The sequence below is a fragment of the Microtus oregoni genome, unplaced genomic scaffold (assembly GCF_018167655.1).
Source record: "Microtus oregoni isolate MIOR12 unplaced genomic scaffold, Mior012 000153F_000, whole genome shotgun sequence".
NCBI lineage: Eukaryota > Metazoa > Chordata > Mammalia > Rodentia > Cricetidae > Microtus > Microtus oregoni.
In genome coordinates, this window is record NW_024544804.1 from 478572 (window position 1) to 496255 (window position 17684).

The following is a 17684-nucleotide window of genomic DNA, read 5'->3' on the forward strand; positions in this document are numbered from 1 at the left end:
TGTCTAAGGCCCTTCAAGGACTTCCAGAACCTTATTCTGAGTTTTTTGACCTCCTGTTACAGCTGGGAAGTTGCAATTTGGGGGACGTGGACTCAGCTTTGCCTGTCATAAAGCAATTGGCCTATGAAATGCTAACAAGTACTGTCAAGAGGCTCTATGCCCCCATAGAAATAAGAGCTTCAATAACTGACTTTATTCGGTTATACAGATAGAGCTAGGTCAAGATGGAGCTAGGTCAGGAATTTTTTCATTGTGGAAGATGGGGACACATCAAAAAGAATTGCCCTGTGGTGAAAGGGATGGTTAATTAGCCCAGGGAATAAAAAGCCAGGTGCGGTGGCACAAGCCTTTAATCCCAGCACTTGGGGAGACAGAGATTGGCAAATCTCTATGAGTTCAAATCCACCCTGATCTACAAAATAAGTTCCAGAAATAGCTAGAGACAGGATGCATGGTGCCATCCACTTCTTCCTGGAATACTCCTATCTTTTTTTGTTTAAAAAAAAAAAGTCTGTTGAATGGAGGCTGCTGCAAGATCTTAGAGCATTAATTGTTTGTATGGAAATAATGGGGGCAACTCAATGTGGGTTGCCTCAGCCTGTGGGTATTCCTGCAGGATACCACCTTTTAGTTATTGACCGAAAGGATTGTTTTTTTCACCATTCCTTTACCCCAGCAATACATCAGTAGTCCCTTCCCCACTGGAAACAACCTGCCGGGTGCGGTCTAGGACTGGCTGATTCTGCACTTGTACAGCGATGGCAGTGAGGTCACTGCCAGTCTTTTTAATGGTTTCCTGGATGTTGCTTCCATATCGTTTACCTATAGGCCAAGACATAGAGCTGAAGCCCCTGTCACTCAATGTTCAAGCCTAGAGCCAAGTCTCCAGGCTCCTCCTACTCAGTCCAGCCTTGAATAACTGTCTTCCTCAAAGCCCTTACCCCTCTGATCATGAAGTCTTTTGGGATGATTTTACCTGTACCCTAAAAACACTGGGGGAAACACCACATCATTTACCAAAAGAAGGTATATTTTGAACAATATTGCACACAAATAATCTGATTTTTTTCTTTTTCTTTCCTTTTTGTATGCTTTGTATGTGCTTGAGCCAGGGTCTTCTGTAATCTAAGCTCATCCAGAATTTGCAATTTCAGCTCTTTAGTAAACCAATCAGGTGTCTTAGGCAGACAAGGGAAAACAGTGACACACCTTTACATAGTTACTCAAATATCCCACAACTGTCAGAACACAAGCATTAATACACATCCATTTCAAAGTAATATGACTACCATTATTTTTCATATTTGAGATAGTGTGTTGTCCAACAATGAATTCTGAAATTATGTTGTGTGACATTAGGTATTTAACATTTTTTGGAAATTCAAATTTGCCAGTTGTCCAGAATATATATTGCGGTGGTTTGACTAAGAATGGCCCCCCACAGGCTCATATACTTGAATGCTTAGTCACGGGAGGTGGCACTACTTGAGAGGGATCAGGAGTTGTGTAGGCCCATATTTCGGTATATGGCACAAAGGCCATTAGCCCGGTCTGAGCTGATCCTGTAGCTCTGCAGACAAACTGTCTCTACCTTAACAATACCCAGGATGTGCTGCTCCTAGCTTCTTTTGTTAGAAATGTAGATCTCCTGAGGAGAGGTGTTGACTGAAACTGGTCAGGATGTTTGGTGCTTCCCTTCCTTTGTAATTTGGAGGATGTCTTATAGAGATGCTTATTCTTGGCCTATCTGACTGCTAGATGCAGTCGTGACTTGAGCCAAGCCACCTGGTTGCCTAGGTAATGCCCTAATGTGTCGTCCCTGTCCCGCCCTCCCCCCCCCCTCAATTGATGTGGATATATAAGATGTTTAGAGAATGAAGAGAAATCGGGCCTTTCCATGATGACCGTGTAAGCTGTGTCTGATTATTCCTTATTCCTTGCGGCGACTCTGTTCCAGCCGAGTTAGGGAATCTGTGTTGGACCCACACGGGCTACAACAGAGGTGTGGCCTTGTTGAAGGAAGTGTCACTAGGGTGGGCCATGCTAGGCCCAGTGTCTCTCTGTCTCTTTGCCTGTGGATCAGGATGCAGCTAGTGCTGCAGCTCCATGCCTGCAGCCAGGCTTCCTGCTATGATGACAATGGACTGATCCTCTGAAACTGTAAGCCAACCTCAATTAAATGCTTGCTTTTTAGCCCATTGTGTTTCTTCACAGCAATATAACAGTGACTATGCCATATATCTTCTGCATCATGTTTAAGTATTCTTACATTTCTAAAATGTAAAAAAAGCAATTCTGCAACTCCTTTTTCTTTCTTTCCTTTTGTTTAGACAAAATCTCTATATGTAGTCCTGCCTATCCTGGAACTCGCCATGCACACTAGGCTGGCCTCTGTCTCTTGAGTGCTGGGATTAAAGGCTGGTCACCATGCCCAGTACTCAATAACACTTCCAGCAGACCATTCCCATACTTTGGATACCCTGCCTTATGTAGAGACGTTAGGCTGTGGACCCTCTAGCTGCTCTCTCCTCTAACCCAGGCCACACTTGCCATAGCCTTTCTCCCAGCACAGCTACAGAGAGTGGCTGTGACCTTGCACCTCTGATGGGACAATTTCCCTCCCCCAGACAGCTGCAAACTAAGCAGAAAACAAGGCCTCTGTGGATTCTTTCCTGTGGATTATTTCCCCAATAATACCCAGGCTCAAAGTGGCCTTGAATTAAAGCCCTACTTATCAGGTGCCTTGCTTATTGTCATAACTTACGGCACGCGTGTTAGGTCATATGGCATAAAATATTCTCTCCCCAACCCAAAACCAACAGGAGGAAGACCATCTCACAGATGCAAGCTTTGCTGTGCCCTTGGCACTGTGGTGCCTTGTCTTGGATAGGTCTCAACAAACCATCACCTCTAAGATTTCAAGAACGTGCTGAGCAGATGGATCTCCCTTTGGAAAGCACCAAGAGGTGGAAACGTGAGTCCTCCTCTTGTACATGCGTCCGGCTGTTTCTTTCACTTCAGAAGCTCCTCAGCTTTGATGCTTTGAAGCACATACTCAGTCGTAGCCGTGTGACTTTTTAGTAGACAAGGATGAGAACTCTGGAATCCTAATTTTAAAGTGAGTTTAGGAGTTCTAATGCTACAATAAAGTAATATAACCTACAATGCCAGTAGGAATTATATATAGACAAAAGCCTGGTATGCTATCTGGTAAAGTTATATCGTTAAAAAAATTCATTCACACGAAAGTGAATACAAGTGAATACAAGGACTCAAATGTTCCCAGCGGTTAGTTTTCAGCGACTCTGCATGTAGTCCAAATGCTTCTTAGGTGGTTCAGATCAGACACAGGCCACGCCATGTAATAAGGTGGCAGCAATGGCTTACCTTTATCTTTTATTCACTCATTTAGTTCCAGGTTTGAGACAAGGTTCTGGCTGGCTTGGAACTTGCCATGTAGACCTAGTTGGCCTCATATTCCCAGAAATCCACCTGCCTCTGCTTTCCGACAGGTTAAAGGCATATGCCACCACACTCAGTTAAGAAATTAGTTTTAAAAAGATGGAATTTTTGTTTACAAATAATCTCTTAAGTTTTGCTTTAGTAACTCACACGACAGCAGACCTGTCTATGCTTAGATATTTTCCTTCTGGGCGTGCAACTCTTCTAAGGAAGGACAGGTTTACTAATTCCTTTTAATTGTGTTTTCCTTTCCTATCTGGGACAGTCAGTAGAGGAGACTCAAGGGAGCATGTAGGCCAGAGGATTTCATACAGTTGACATAAAACCACAGCTCCCATTCTAAAGCGAACAGGAGACAGTTTCTTCTGGAGCCATTCTGCTATCTGATGACATTCTTAGCTCTGGGATTGGCAGAAGGCTGTGCTCTGCTAACTCAATAGCTTCTAAGAGGTTTTTATTTATTATTGTAAGGTACTAGTTCTTAGTTAATAGCTTCTAAGAGGTTTTTTATCTATTATTACAGAATATTAGTGCCAAATTAATAGCTTCTAAGAGATTTTTATTCATTATCATGAGGTGTTCATTCAGATACAGAGTGGGGAGAGGAAGCCTAAAACTAGGCCATGATAAAGCTACTAGCCTCTGACCCTGCTAAATTCTAATCTCTTCATAATAGTAAAATTCTAAGTGGTCCACCAGTCTCTGCAGACATAAATACAACTAGACATAGCTTCTTTTTATGAATTTTCACCACGATACTCTTTGTTTAAATAAAAGAAACTTTGGAGAAAAATGTGCAGTGTAAGCCGAGTTACTAGGCCTGACACAGGGATCTCTGCCCTCTGGATGCTACTTCGTCTGGCTTCTAGCATTGCAGTTCAGGAAACAGCCTGCCCAGAGAACAAAGGGATTCCAGGGAAATAACAAAGGCTGCAATAGCTATGACTGGTAGAAAAGTTCCCTCGAGCCCTGACCTCAAGATTGGCGTCTCCATTATGAAACCCTATGAGAAGTAAACACTAATAAACTGCACATCCAAATAAAAGTCCTGATGCTAAATCAACTGTCAGGAAGAATTCGTTGCGAATGCCAAACTTGGTGCTACACGGCCTGTAATCCCAGCAGCCTGGAGGTGGAGGCATAAGGATCAGGAGTTGGATTTGGTTTTGGAGAAATTGCAAATTCGGGAAGAGCTTACATTACAGGAGACCCTGGCTCAATCACACAAAACATACAAAAAGGAAAGAAAAAGAAAAAAATCAGATTATTTGTGTACAATATTGTTCAAAATATACTTTCTTTTGGTAAATGATGTGGTGTTTTCCCCCCAGTGTTTTTAGGGTACAGGTAAAATCATACCAAAAGACTTCATGATCAGAGGGGTAAGGGCTTTGAGGAAGACAGTTATTCAAGGCTGGGCTGAGTAGGAGGAGCGCGTCCTGGAGACTTGGCTCTAGGCTTGAACATTGGGCGACAGGGGCTATCTGGCGGCTCCAGCTCTATGCATTAGCCTATAGGTAAACGACGCGTAAGCAGCATCCAAGAAACCATTAAAGAGACTGGCAGCGACCTCATTGTCATAACTGCGCAAGCGCAGAATCAGCCAATCCTAGGCTATGCCCGGCAGCTTCCTTCCGGTGGGGAAGGGACTGCTGATGTATTGCTAGGGCAAGGATGGGTGTCCAGGCTTTCGTCGCGGAGAGGCTTCGCCGCGCTCTCCTAGGCAAGTACGTGTGACTTCGGCGGTCTTTCCATTCCGCCTACGTTTCCCCAGCTTCATTTCTACAGCTGTTCACCAAAAAGCAGCAGAAAATATTTCCGTCCTGTATGGTGAGTCTCAGTTTCTGTGGCCGCTAGATGGCAGTGTTATCGTGCTATTGTTACCCTTACTGCTCTACTCCGCCCTTTGTGCTTAAAAAAAGGTTTTCTAAATTATGCTTCTTCCACTCGGCCCTCTTTTGCTTGCCAATGGATGAATCTTTGCTATTCCAGTAAGAGCTCCCCCCCCCCAGCCCAGTAATGAATCTTTGCTGTTAGAGTAAGCGCTTTTTTTTTTTTTTTTTTTTTTTTTTTTCTGTTGGGCAGCCTAGAAACTCCAGCTATTTGTATTTTGGCTTCTCCTAAAGTCATTCTTCCCTTTAACTTGCCGTTGGATTTAAGGATCTTCATAAACATCCTTGTTCTTTCATTTACCTGATTACAGGGGGTAGTAGGAAAAACAATTCTTACCCACCATCACCCAGTGCTCACTATTTATAGTTTATGATACCTGATTGAGGATTTTTTTTCTTTCCATCCTTACGGGTCTATCTTAAACAAGCAGAGATAAGTATTTGCGTTATTGCTTTTAACAACTTAAAAAAAAATGAAATCACATTGAACCCCCACCCTCCACCCCATATGTAATCACTGTGTGTTACGGAATGATTTGATAAAGACTCGGGCTGGAGAGATGGCTCAGCAGTTAAGAGCTGGTAGAAGACCTTTTTAGCACCCACCTTGGCTCCTGGGGTTCAGTTGCCTCTGGTCTCCCTGAGCACCTGCACCCGCGCATGCACGCACAGACATAATTAAAAAGAGATAAAAATGGATCTTAAAATGAAAAAAAGACTTGAACATTTTTTTTTTTTTTTTTTTTACAAACGAGACAAATCATAGGCAAGTTTCCCCCTATGGCGGTGTCACATATCATAAAGTTTTGTACCTAAGGGTTGTACCATGATTTGCTTTCTGCTTGCTCACCATTGTATTTCAGCTCATCATCAGAGCCGTGGCTAGCTGTGTGTCCTCAACATTGGTATCTGTTGAACAGGTGACCAAGTGCCTGATTTCTTCAGGGTACATACAACACAACTGAGTAAGAGTGGGCCTGGTGGTTCAGGCCTGTAATCTAGCTACTGGGAAGACTGAGGTAGGACGGGTTGCAGCTCAAGGTCTGTCTGTGCTACAGAATGAGTTGAAGGCCACCTAGGACTCTGTCTTGAAATTAAAAAAAAAAAAAGAATTCGGAGAGCCAGAGATATTGTTCCATAGTAGGCAACTTGCCTAGCATGTTTATCATCTTTGTATTGGATGCAGCAAAGCATTTTACAAAGGAAGCTGGTGATTAGACAGTGATGGATCAGGGATGTTGGCAAATATTTGTACTCTTTCCTCATCTTGGTTACCCTTGGCTACTGTCTCTGTATCGACATACCATCATAAACTGAGAGTGGCCCAGAGCCTGTGCCAGGGGCTGGCTGTCAGCCTTTAGCTTATCTTCTAGAACTGCTGGATACTTTTTTGATTTTTACATCTTTTTGAGCAGGCTCTCCTTTAGCCGAGGGTAGCCTTGAAGTGGCTATTTAGTCCAACTGAGGATAACCATAGTTCCTGGTCCTCCTGTCTCCACATCCTCAAGTGCCATGATTACAGGTGTAATGTCAGCAAAAAGCAGGTCAGTATATTTCTTAAAAGATAATCACTCCATGAAGCCAAAAGAATATTTTTATACTGACACACAGTTAGACCATCTCCAGTTTGCACTTTGGGAAGTGATTTATTAGTTCATGCATTCTTGCAAAAAAGCTTCAGAACTCAGTCTTATGAGGAGTCTTGTTTACCATGCCTTTACTATGATTTATAAGAATACATTATTATGAATATTATAAACTAACATTTCATATAAATAATAGCCATTATCACATATAATTACATTATATGTTTATTAAATAGTTTTAACTTCAAAATATTTAGTATTTATGTTTATATGTGACTAATAAAATTTAATTTAGTAGCATTCAATTATTAAATATTAATATTACACATTAACATTTATTATTATTGTTGTACTGGGAATTGAACCTAAGACCTCATACACGCTAGGCAAATCCTCTACCGCTAATCTATAACCCAAGCCCTAATTTTTAAAAGTAGTTATATCATTGATTTTAATAGTTGCAGGTACAGAAATTAGCTACTGTCTCTCATCTGCATTGCAAATTCTTTTTCCTTTTTTTTTTGAAAGTGAACATGTCAGTTTATTTGTGTAGTCAGTTTATTAGCATGCTTTTTCCACACAAGGTAAGGTTGACTTAAAAAAATACAGACCATTTCGCACATTCGGGTGTGATCCTTGGGCACAGAGAGCTTCTCCAGGTGTGTGTTACTCCAGTTTTGAAATCTGTGCTGCCAAAGCAAGCCTTGTACTGCAAACCCTGTGCAGTTACATTTGTCATTTGCAGATGGATAATTTTCTTTTTCTGTCACCATATGTATTGATCTTTGTCCCGGTGCGAGGATGAATCCAGTGCTTCAACTTTGCAAGCAGAGTGCTGCTTAATGCTCATTTAGCCCCTTTTTTTTAGGGCTGTAGGCTTTGCTGGAGAGCTGAACGCATCCCCTCTGATTACCTCTCTTGTCATCTCTTTTTATCTTTATCAATTGAGTTTCTGCTCACCCTGCCTAAACTCCTCACTGCCAGGAAAACTCATAGTAAGTGTATAGGAATGCCCACCCTTAAGTACTCGTCGGCTTTTGAGAGCATGTCCCAATTAGATGTTCTTAAATAATTGCCTTACTTTCACCCCCTTTCTCTTCTCAGAAGTATCAGCCTGTTCAATTCTGGTTCAGTAAGTTGCCCAAGCATGCACATTGTTGTCAGCCAGCAGGGGTGGCCACTGTGGAAATAGGCGTCTTCCTCAGACTAGATGGAAGGGCTGAAGTAGCGGGTGGAGAGGCCCGTGGGAGAAGAGTGGGGGATGCTTCCCTAGGAAAGGGCGATCTGAGAGGATATGCAGCTGAAGAGTTGTGACTTCCCTAGTTGGGGTCCTTCTGCCATTCCCCAGAGCTTCGGAGCTCTTTCTGCTTTCTGTCCTTTTACAACGGGACTTCATTGCTTCCTCAAAAACCCTTACTGAAAGCAACTTAGGGAAGAAGAGATTTCTATGGCTTACAATTTGAGGTTACAGTTGATTATTATAGGGAAGTCTAGGCAGAAAGGTAAAGCATCACATCCACAGTCCAATCTAGAGTGGATAAACGTCGGTCCTTGCTTGCTCTGGCTAGGGAATGGCGCTGCTCACAGTGGGCTGGGTCTTCCCATGCCTTTTAACAGTCAAGACATTTTCCTATAGACATGCTCATAGACCAGCCTGATCTAGGGACTCCCTCACTGAGAGTCTCTTCCCAGGTTGATTGATTGTAGGTTGTGGCAAATTGGCAGTTAACTAACTATCACAGTACTATAAACTGAGTTTAAATCTTTACATTTTTTAGAAAAATGTTTATATGCATTGGTGTTTGACCTGCATGTCTTTGTGTGGGAGTCGGATCCACTGGAACTAGAGTTACAGACATACTGGAGTGAGCTGCCATGTGGGTGCTGGGAATTGAACCCTGGTCCTCTGGAAGAGAAGCCAATGCTCTTAACTGTGAGCCATCTCTCCAGCCCCCGAGTTTAAAGTTTGAATTTTCTTGTTTGTTACTAATATATAAAAGCAGTTGAGTGTTCTGCATTGGCCTCATACTATTCAACTTGTTTAAATCTGCTTAAGTTCTAGTATTTTCTTCTTAGATTTTTAAAAATTTATTTTATATGCATTGGTGTCTTGCCTGCATGTGCATCTGTGTGAGAATGCCTGATTTTCCAGAGCTCGAGTCACAGCCAGCTGTAAGCTGCCATGTGGGTGCTGGGGATTGAACTCCAGTCCTCTTGAAGAGCAGCAGTGCTCTTTCAGCACTCCTGCTTCAGCAGCGGAGTCTGCAGGCTCACCATTGTCCTTGTGCGCTCCAGCTGAATAGACTAAGTAGAAATTCATTCTTCTTTTTTCCCATTGATATGGACAAATTAAACAACGCCTCCAAACTAAGATTTCAGACAATACAGAGCGCACAAGGTCTTGAGCACCACCGTGAAAAGGCAAGTTCAGCCATGTGGCGTGATGGTCTTGTATCCTGAATTTGAAGGCTTTGATTCCTCAAAGGAAGTGCTCAGGCTTAGCCACGTGATTTTATCATTTATAAGACCATCAATTCTGGAATCATGGATTGTTTGCAGCCCCTTGATTGAGTTCCTTATGTCTTCAAAATGGAAACCAAGGGTTGTCAGTTTTTAAAGTGAGTGGGTTTTATTGTGATATTTTATGCTACTGTGTGTTGACCCTTGGCCCACTCCCCTTCACCATCCCTTCCTCCTTCAGCAGGTCTGTCTTCACCCTAGCCAGCACCAGCCTTCTGCTCTCAAGAAGGGTTCTGTAACAAACAACCAAACCTATTAGTCAGTAAGTGTAGGAGGTGTGGTGGACTGTTTGGTAAGGTTTTGGGATGAAAATCTCACCGATTTGAAATAAAAGAAGTCAAGTTTCTATAGTTTTTTTTTTTTTTTTTTCGAGATAGGGTTTCTCTGTAGCTCTGGAGCCTGTCTTGGAACTAGCTCTTGTAGACCAGGCTGGCCTCGAATTTACAGAGATCCACCTGTCTCTGCCTCCCACGTTCTGAGATTAAAGGCTTGCACCACCACCGCCCAGCACAGAGCTGGGGTTGGAAAGGCCCTGCAGCCAGGGAGAAACTGCCTGTTAAGGTCAGCTTCCTTTGAGATGCAGGCAGCTTCAGTCCTGGTTTGTAGTACCAGATCTCCCCCTGCAGGCTGCTTAGTGCTTAGTTCAGTCTGTCTTTTTTTTTTTTTTTTTAAACTGGCTTAGGGAAAGCCAGACAGATGGGATGGAAAGGAAGCTCTCTTCAGTCCAAAAACCTGCCTTTCAGAAAACCGTGTCTGCCTGTGATAGTGCTTAAAATGAAAGCGTGTTCTGGTACAGCATGCCCCCCACCCCCGGTATGTGGAAATAGAGGTAAATAATTCAAAACGACTGGTTTTCCTATCTTCCTCCGAGAGCTCAGGTCCGTTACTGACAAAGGCTTTCCTGCTACCTAGGGCGGGACGAAGGAAAGGGCCGGTATACTAAGAGAAGCCAGAAGGTTGGTGAGCAGGAGGCTCCAGTGGCCGCCTGCTGTGTGTCCTTGGCTCTGCGTGGGTACAGTGAGGACTGAGAAAGACAGCCAGTGCTCTTCCAGAGGAGTGGGTTTCAAGGCTGGCTGGAGTGGGAGGAGCGTCCAAAGGACAGGTCTTTGAGGGCGGGTGGGGCAGCTGGGAAGGTGTGTCTTGGCGAACCCCAAGAGGGGAGGGAGACTTGAGGAGACCTCACTGGCTATCTCCGCACAGGCTCAGAGTCTGCTAATTCTTGGATAGCGACTGCTGAATTTTAGGGAGGTGAATCAAGAACTTTCTGTATCTTTGGTTCCGAAGTCCGCAGCAGAGAAGGCTTGCGCGGTGGGGTTCATTTTGGGGGTTCACCTGGCAAAATAAGAGTTCTTTTTTGTAAAGATTTCGGTCATTCCGCCATTTCCTTACCACGTCATTTCCAGCCGGAAGCCAGTTTAAAGAAAGCATTTCTCCTGAAGCCTGCGAGTCTGTTTCTCTGGCCATTAGGTGGCAGTTTTGCTTTAAGATGCAATCGTGTGCATTGCTTCACCCGCCCTTTGTGTTTGAAAAAAAAAGTAAAAAAGTTGGAGTTTTTTTTGTTTTTTGTTTTTTGTTTTGCCTGCTGGGATTATGGGATTGATTTGCTGCATTCTGTAGGTTCCCTCCCAACAATCCTGGGTGTGTGAATTGGGAATGCTTTGATTTTTAAGTTGCTATTTCACCTGTGGGGCATCCTAGGCACCCAGTGTCTCATCTAAACTCTCTGGTCATTATCCCTCTTATTGGTCCGGGGCTCATGGACCTTTGTGGGTACATTTTTGCAATAAAGACTAAATTTAATTTTGATGTAGAAATTTGTGTAATGAAAACAATTCACACCACAGTCTTATCACTCTGTGGTCATCATTACTTATATTTTTATGATAATTGTCTTGTAGGTTTTCTCCTCCATAAAGGTACATTTTTAAACATCCTGCAATCCATTTCTGCCTTGGTACTTTTAACATCTCTTTACATACATACATGCCAACTCCAAAACCACAGCTCTCCATCTTAAAGAAAATAAGTGATAGTTTGTTTCAGAGCCATTTTGAGTGACCATGGGCAAGGAACACAGACTTAGGTTAACTAAAATTCCATGTTCCAGATTGGAAGCAGTTTCATGGAGTTTTAGAGTTTTAGAGAATAAAGAAAGTCATGAATCAAGGCAAAGTTAAACTACGTTGACAGATGCATCAAAGAGGTTGGTACGCTGAGAGGAGGGGAGTTCTTATGGCCCAGGATGCCTTTTGACCTTTGGGTTGGTGGAAGCTGGTGCTCCGCTCAGTTAATAGATTCCAGAAGGTTTCTGTTAGAAAAAGATGTCCAACATAGAGGTGGGCAAGAAAGGGCTGTTCCTCCTTAGGGCTAGAACTAGCTGAAGAGAAGCTAATTAGCCTATGGACCAGCAATATCCCACGCAGTTCTCTACCCCGGAGTCTCTGCAGACACAGCTCCTATTCAGTTTCTTTCCTCTACACACATGTATACTCATTGCAGTAACCCTCATTTACATGTTGTAAGTTAGGCCTCAGTAATGAAACCACCAGCCGGCTGCTCCATGCTTAGTGGGGGAGGGTTATCTTAGGTCAGAGAGACCAGCCAAAGTCATCTGGGGGAATCTGCCATGGCTTCCTCTCCTGCTGAGAGATATGAGCAGATTGACAATTGCCAGGGCTATGGGAGCAGAGCAGATAGCAAGGCCAGTGGGCGAGTACTGCAGATCATAAGGGGTCATGTTGTTGGGAGCGCAGCAGCTTAGCTGACACAGTTTGGGGACTCGCTTGGGGCTCTGGTGTGTTGGAGGCTTGTTTGAGTTAATAGAGAACTAGATGCCCTTTGCAGAGGTTGGGAAGCTGTAGGAGCAGAAAAGAAAGTAATGGTTTTCCTGGTAATCAGAAAGCCGGTTGACACAGTTTCTGAAGAATGCTGAGTGTCCTCTGAGTCAGAATCCAGCCTGCGCTGAGCCCACACTGCCATTTTGGGGATTGAGACCTGACACATGTATTAACCAGTCTCATATGTAACATGAATCACCTTGATCAAATAATCATTTAAAAAGGTATGAACATTTTTCTACATAAAGCATTGTTCCAGCCAGGCGTGGTGTCGCACACATTTAATCAAAACACTCTGTGAGTCAAGGCCAGCCTGGTCTACAGAATGAGTTCCAGGACAACCAAGGCTGTTTATTATAAAGAGAAACCCTGTCTCAGAAAACCAACCAGCCAACAAACCAAGCAAACAAAACCCCCCAAAAACTATTGTTCCTATTCTATTAGTTTGCTTTCTTTTTGCTCGCCATTGTTTTCTTAGCATACTAAAATGTGCCCAGAAGTGTGCTCTCAATATGTAGATTTTGTTCAATATGTATATAAGTGATGGTTTCTTCAGGGTAACTTTTAGAAGATGACATTTTAAAGATTTCTTTTTAATTGTGTGTATGTGTGTATGCACGAGTACATGTGTATGTTTGTGTGTGTGCAAATGAATGCAGGTGTCCACAGAGGGAAGAGGCATCTAGGCTGTTGTGAGCCATCAAATAGGGGCGTTAGGAACCGAACTCAGGGCCTCTGTAAGAACATTACTTGCTCTTCACTGCTAATCTGTCATGCCAGCTTTTTATTTGGTAATTTTGTTTATAAAGATAACATTTCATAGTACTCTCTAGCGTTTGAACGTTTACCTAACATGACTTTTCTTTCCACTTAACACTTTATTCTAAGTCATGAATATGTTATTATAATTAAAATAAATCTTTTGTGACTAGAGAGATGACTCAGTGTTTAAGAGCATTTGTTACTCTTGTAGAGGATTCAGGTTCAAGTTCTAGTACCTACACCGTGGCTCGTGACCATCCATAACTCTAATTTCAGGGGATCCAATTCCCTTGCCTTTTTCTGCCCTCCATGGGCACCAGGCACGCACATGGTACATAGATATACATTCAGGCAAAATGTTCATACACATACTAGTAAATCATTTAATTTTAAAAGTAAAATTCTTCACTTATGTATTAGCAATAGGAAAGCATGTTGCAAAGCCATATACAGTGTAGAGTGTGAGAGATCAGGGGCATTGGTGAACATTCTTGTTATCCTTGCCATGTCCTGAGACTCTTGATGCTTAGCTTCACATCTGTATGGCATGTTTATCACAAATAGAATTCATTATTAAATGGTATCAGTACCTGCTTCAGACAGTGATGCCTTACCTAGTAGCCTTGCCAATGTTCCATGTCATGTTGTTATTATTTCTCATATTTGTTAAAATGTGGAATAGATACTTCTTAGAAAACTGAGACTATGATAAAATGTACCTTTAAAAAAGATAGCCAGGCAGTGGTGGCACACGCCTTTAATCTCAGTACTCAGGAGCCAGAGGCAGATGGATCTCTGTGAGTTGGAGGCCAGCCTGCTCTACAGAGTGAGTTCCGGGACATCTAGGGCTACACAGAGAAATCCCGCCTGAAAAACCAAAACAGAATGAGGGAATGGGATGCTCAGGAAGAGGGAAGGACAGTGAGGGAGAGAAAACAGAAGAGAGATCTTGATTGAGGGAGCCATTAAAGGGCTATTGAGAATCAGCACTAGGGAAATCCCCAGGAATCCACAAGGATGACCCTAGCTAAGACTCTAAGCAGCAGTGGAGAGAACACCTAAACTGGTCTCCCCCTGTAATCAGATTGATGACTACCTTAATTGTCATCATAGAACCTTCAACCAGCAACTTCTGGAAGTAGATACAGAGATCTACAGTGAATCACTGGGCTGAACTACCTGAGACTACCTGAGTGGGAGCAAAAGGGTCCTCCTTGAACAAAGGGGTCAAGACCATGATGGTGATACCCACAGAAACAGCTGACCTGAGCTACTGAGAGCTCACTGACTCTGGACTAACAGTGGGGGAACCTGCATAGAACCAAACTAGGCCCACTGAATGTGGGGGTCAGATGTGAGGCTTGGGTAGTCTGAGGGGCCCCTGGCAGTGGGACAAGGATTTATTCCTAGTGCATGAACTGGCGTCTAGGAGCACATTTTTTTTTTTTGGAAGGATACTTTGCTCAGCTTAGATATAATGGGGAGGACCTTGGTCATGCCTTAAACTGAAGTGTCAGACTTTGTTGACTCCCCATGGGAAGCCTTACCCTTTCTGAGGAGTGGATGTGGGGGTGGGGTGGGAGAAGGAGGGGGAAGCAGAAGAAGGGGAGGGAGTGGGAATGGGGATACCTATGTAAAATGAGAAAAGATTATATTAAAGATTCTCAATAAAAAATTAAAAAGAAGGGTCAGGGCTCATGGAGCCCAGGCTAGCTGCAGCTGGGAATGATCTGATCTTCCTGTCTCTGTGTCTTAAGTGCTTGACTACAGCTATGAACTTCCATACTCAGTTTACTTATGGTTTGGAATCAAGCCTAGAGCTTTGTGTGTGCCAGGCAAGCATCCTCCCAACTCAGCTCAGTGATCCTCAGTCCCAAATACACTAAATGTCACAGCTCATGTGTAGTAATAAGGAGCGGCGGGGCTGCGTTCCCAGCACCCCAGCCGCCTGCTCGGCTAGCTTATGCCCCGAAATAACAACACACAAACTGTATTCATTTAATCACTGTTTGGCCCATTTCTCTTCTAGGCTAATTCTCACATATTAATTTAGCCCATTTCTAATCATCTGTGTGTAGCACCCCAAGGTGCGCTTACCGGGAAGATTCTAGCCTAGTCCATCCTGGGTCGGAGCTTCATCCCCGGAGCAGGGCATGGGGTCTCTCTCAGGCGTCTGCTCCCGAGAGGAGAGCTGCTGAGTCTGACCTCACTTCCTCTTCCTCCCAGCGTTCTGTTCTGTTTACTCCTCCCACCTATCCTCTAACCAATAAAATGGGCCAGGGCAGTGCCTTTATTAGCCAATGACCTTCCTCCATCATTTCCCCTTTTTCGTTTTAAACAAAAAAAAGGCTTTAACATAGCAAAATTACATATAACAAAACAGTTATCAAGTAAAAGTTACAATAATCTTTATCATAACTAAGGAAAACTATAACTATAACTAACTATTCTTAACTCCATCAAAGACTCCAGAAAGATATATTACCTAAGTAAACAAGAACTAAGAAACTTCAAACTCTAGAAATGACAAAGACATCTCGCTGCCTGGACAGTCACCCAAAGTTCTTTTGTACCGTTGGGGCATCCATCTTCAGCCTTCAGGCCCATGGTATCCAGCAGACATTTCCATAAAGCAGGAAAATTCAAAGTCAGTTCAGTCACTATCTGTTGTGTCCTGCAGAATGTCTCGCAGACTCTTTCAAAATGAATCAGGAACCCCGAAAGATCATCTCACCTAAGGCAAGTTCAGTAGTCCTCTCTCTGCGGGTTCTCTGCGTCCAGTTTATGCAATAGTCCAGACAAGAGCAGTTTCTTGCCCAAATGGCTATCAATCTCCATAATGAGCCTCTTCGATGCCCATCATCCTCTTGAAGTAGATTGGTGCTGCCAGGAGCAGAGTTTCTCATTGTCATGAAAAGTCCTAAGTTATTAAAATATTTTAAATGCCATATTCTGTAGCCTTTGAGAGATATGAAGAATGCCTATCTGAAATATATCTCTATATGTCTATAAAAATCTAACTAACATGACTACAAACTTTACTATTATCGATGATTAACCATTAACAACCTATATTTCTTAATTATACAGTACATATTTAAATGAACTACACAATCACAATACCTTAATCAAAATCAGAAACACTTATACATATAACAAAATTGACCTTAAATCTCTATCAATAAAGCAAAATCTATACTAATGCAAATTATTCATATCTATATCATATCCCCCTTTAAATGTAAAAGGACGTTTATAAACCATATTTGGGAACATGGGCGCAGTTTTTTCTCTCCAAACTGCTTCCTGCTGAATGGGGGCATTGTTAATTAGGTCTTTCATGGTATAACCTGTGTGCTAGTTTCATCTCAGTTGGCAGTTGAGCGAAGCAATTTTTTGAAGGCGTTCACACCAACCCTGCAGGAGGGCGTGGTCAATCATACCAAATCGGAATAGAAGAAATGAACAGCGTCTCATCCCCTGTGAAAACAAAATAAGAAACTCCTTTCCAAAGCATCATGTCCTTAGATCCAAATTTCAAAGTCAAGGCATCAAGATATCTATGTTGGATTAGTTCAGCAGCATTTATAAATAAATATCTGTTAGCAGCTGTTGCTCCTTCCTCAGCATTCTAACAATTCAAAGAGAGCATAATAGCATACAGTATCAAGATTCTCTGTGTATTTTCCATCTTTGTTCGTTTTATTTTAACCTCTATTTTGTTTATTTTTACTTTTAACTCTTTGCTTTTTGAGATAGGTTCTCTATATCTTTGACCTGAAGTAACTCTGTAGACCAGGCTGTCTTTGAACTCTCAGAGATCCGCCTGTCTCTGCCTCCCAGGCATTCGGGATTAAAGTTGTATGCTACTACACCTTGAACTCACAGAAATCTGTTTGCCTCTGCCTTCTCGGCACTGGGATTAAAGGCGTGTGCTACCACACACAACAACTCTCTTCCTTTTTTTTTTTTTTTGGTTTTTACTTTAAGAACTTTAACTTTTAGTCTGCATATATTTTTAACACACAGTAAACCATTCAGAAATTTTCTCTGTCTTTGGATCTCTCTTTACTGTATATCTCTCTTTTCCTGACCACATGAATCTTTAATTTACCAAGCAATCTCAGTAGGACTAAAGGTGTGGCTTTGCCAGCTAGATCCAGTCCATTCCTTAGCTTTCCAGCCTCATGGCAGATATACAGGCTGTAGCCAAGTTTACTGCAACAACTGTATGGCATTTCAAGGTCCCTGCCAGCAAGTGAGCTACAACAGACAACACTCAAGTCCTCTCTCAGTAGCCGGCCCTCCTGCCTCAAACTGTCAGAGTTTGCCCTGGCAGGATGGCCCAGAAAGCCGGCATTTTTAAACGGCACAGCTTTTTTCCTGCTACGGCTGAAAACCGAAAAGCATGCGTTCAGCTTTTCATCAACACCATTTAAGTGTTTCGTGGCAGGACCTCTCAATGAGCTGCAGGGTTCTGCAGCTAAAGCTGAGTCAGGAAGCCTCTCTTAGATGAGGCGCTTGCTTGCCTCTAGCAAGCAGAGTATAACCGAGAAATTGCTGCTACCAAGAAACCAGGCACAATGCTTTCATTTTGTTCTAGAATTACTTCCCAAGCTGTCTCA

At 42.8% G+C, this 17684-nt stretch overlaps 2 protein-coding genes across 15 annotated transcripts in view; both read left to right on the forward strand.

Annotated features, from left to right (window-relative positions):
- Nucleotides 1-5101: 5101 nt before the first annotated feature.
- LOC121445005 (protein FAM104A-like) overlaps nucleotides 5102-17684 on the forward strand; it is a 120435-nt gene continuing 107852 nt past the window's right edge. For 8 of the 12 annotated variants that reach the window (XR_005973849.1, XR_005973850.1, XR_005973851.1 and 5 more), the window contains exon 1: nucleotides 5175-5292. Coding sequence is in view for 2 of the 12 variants with exons in the window: in XM_041646974.1 (XP_041502908.1) it covers nucleotides 5137-5189 (53 nt within the window). In the remaining 10 variants the exon portion in view is untranslated. Of the gene's footprint in view, nucleotides 5293-6769; nucleotides 6899-17684 lie in introns of all 12 variants that reach the window. The other 4 variants (XM_041646978.1, XM_041646974.1, XR_005973858.1 and 1 more) reach the window with 4 other exon arrangements.
- LOC121445004 (protein FAM156A/FAM156B-like) overlaps nucleotides 5147-17684 on the forward strand; it is an 85934-nt gene continuing 73396 nt past the window's right edge. The window contains exon 1 of one of the 3 annotated variants that reach the window (XM_041646970.1): nucleotides 5147-5189. The gene's annotated coding sequence lies outside the window, so the exon portion shown is untranslated. Of the gene's footprint in view, nucleotides 5190-5254; nucleotides 5293-17684 lie in introns of those variants that run through there. The other 2 variants (XM_041646971.1, XM_041646967.1) reach the window with 2 other exon arrangements.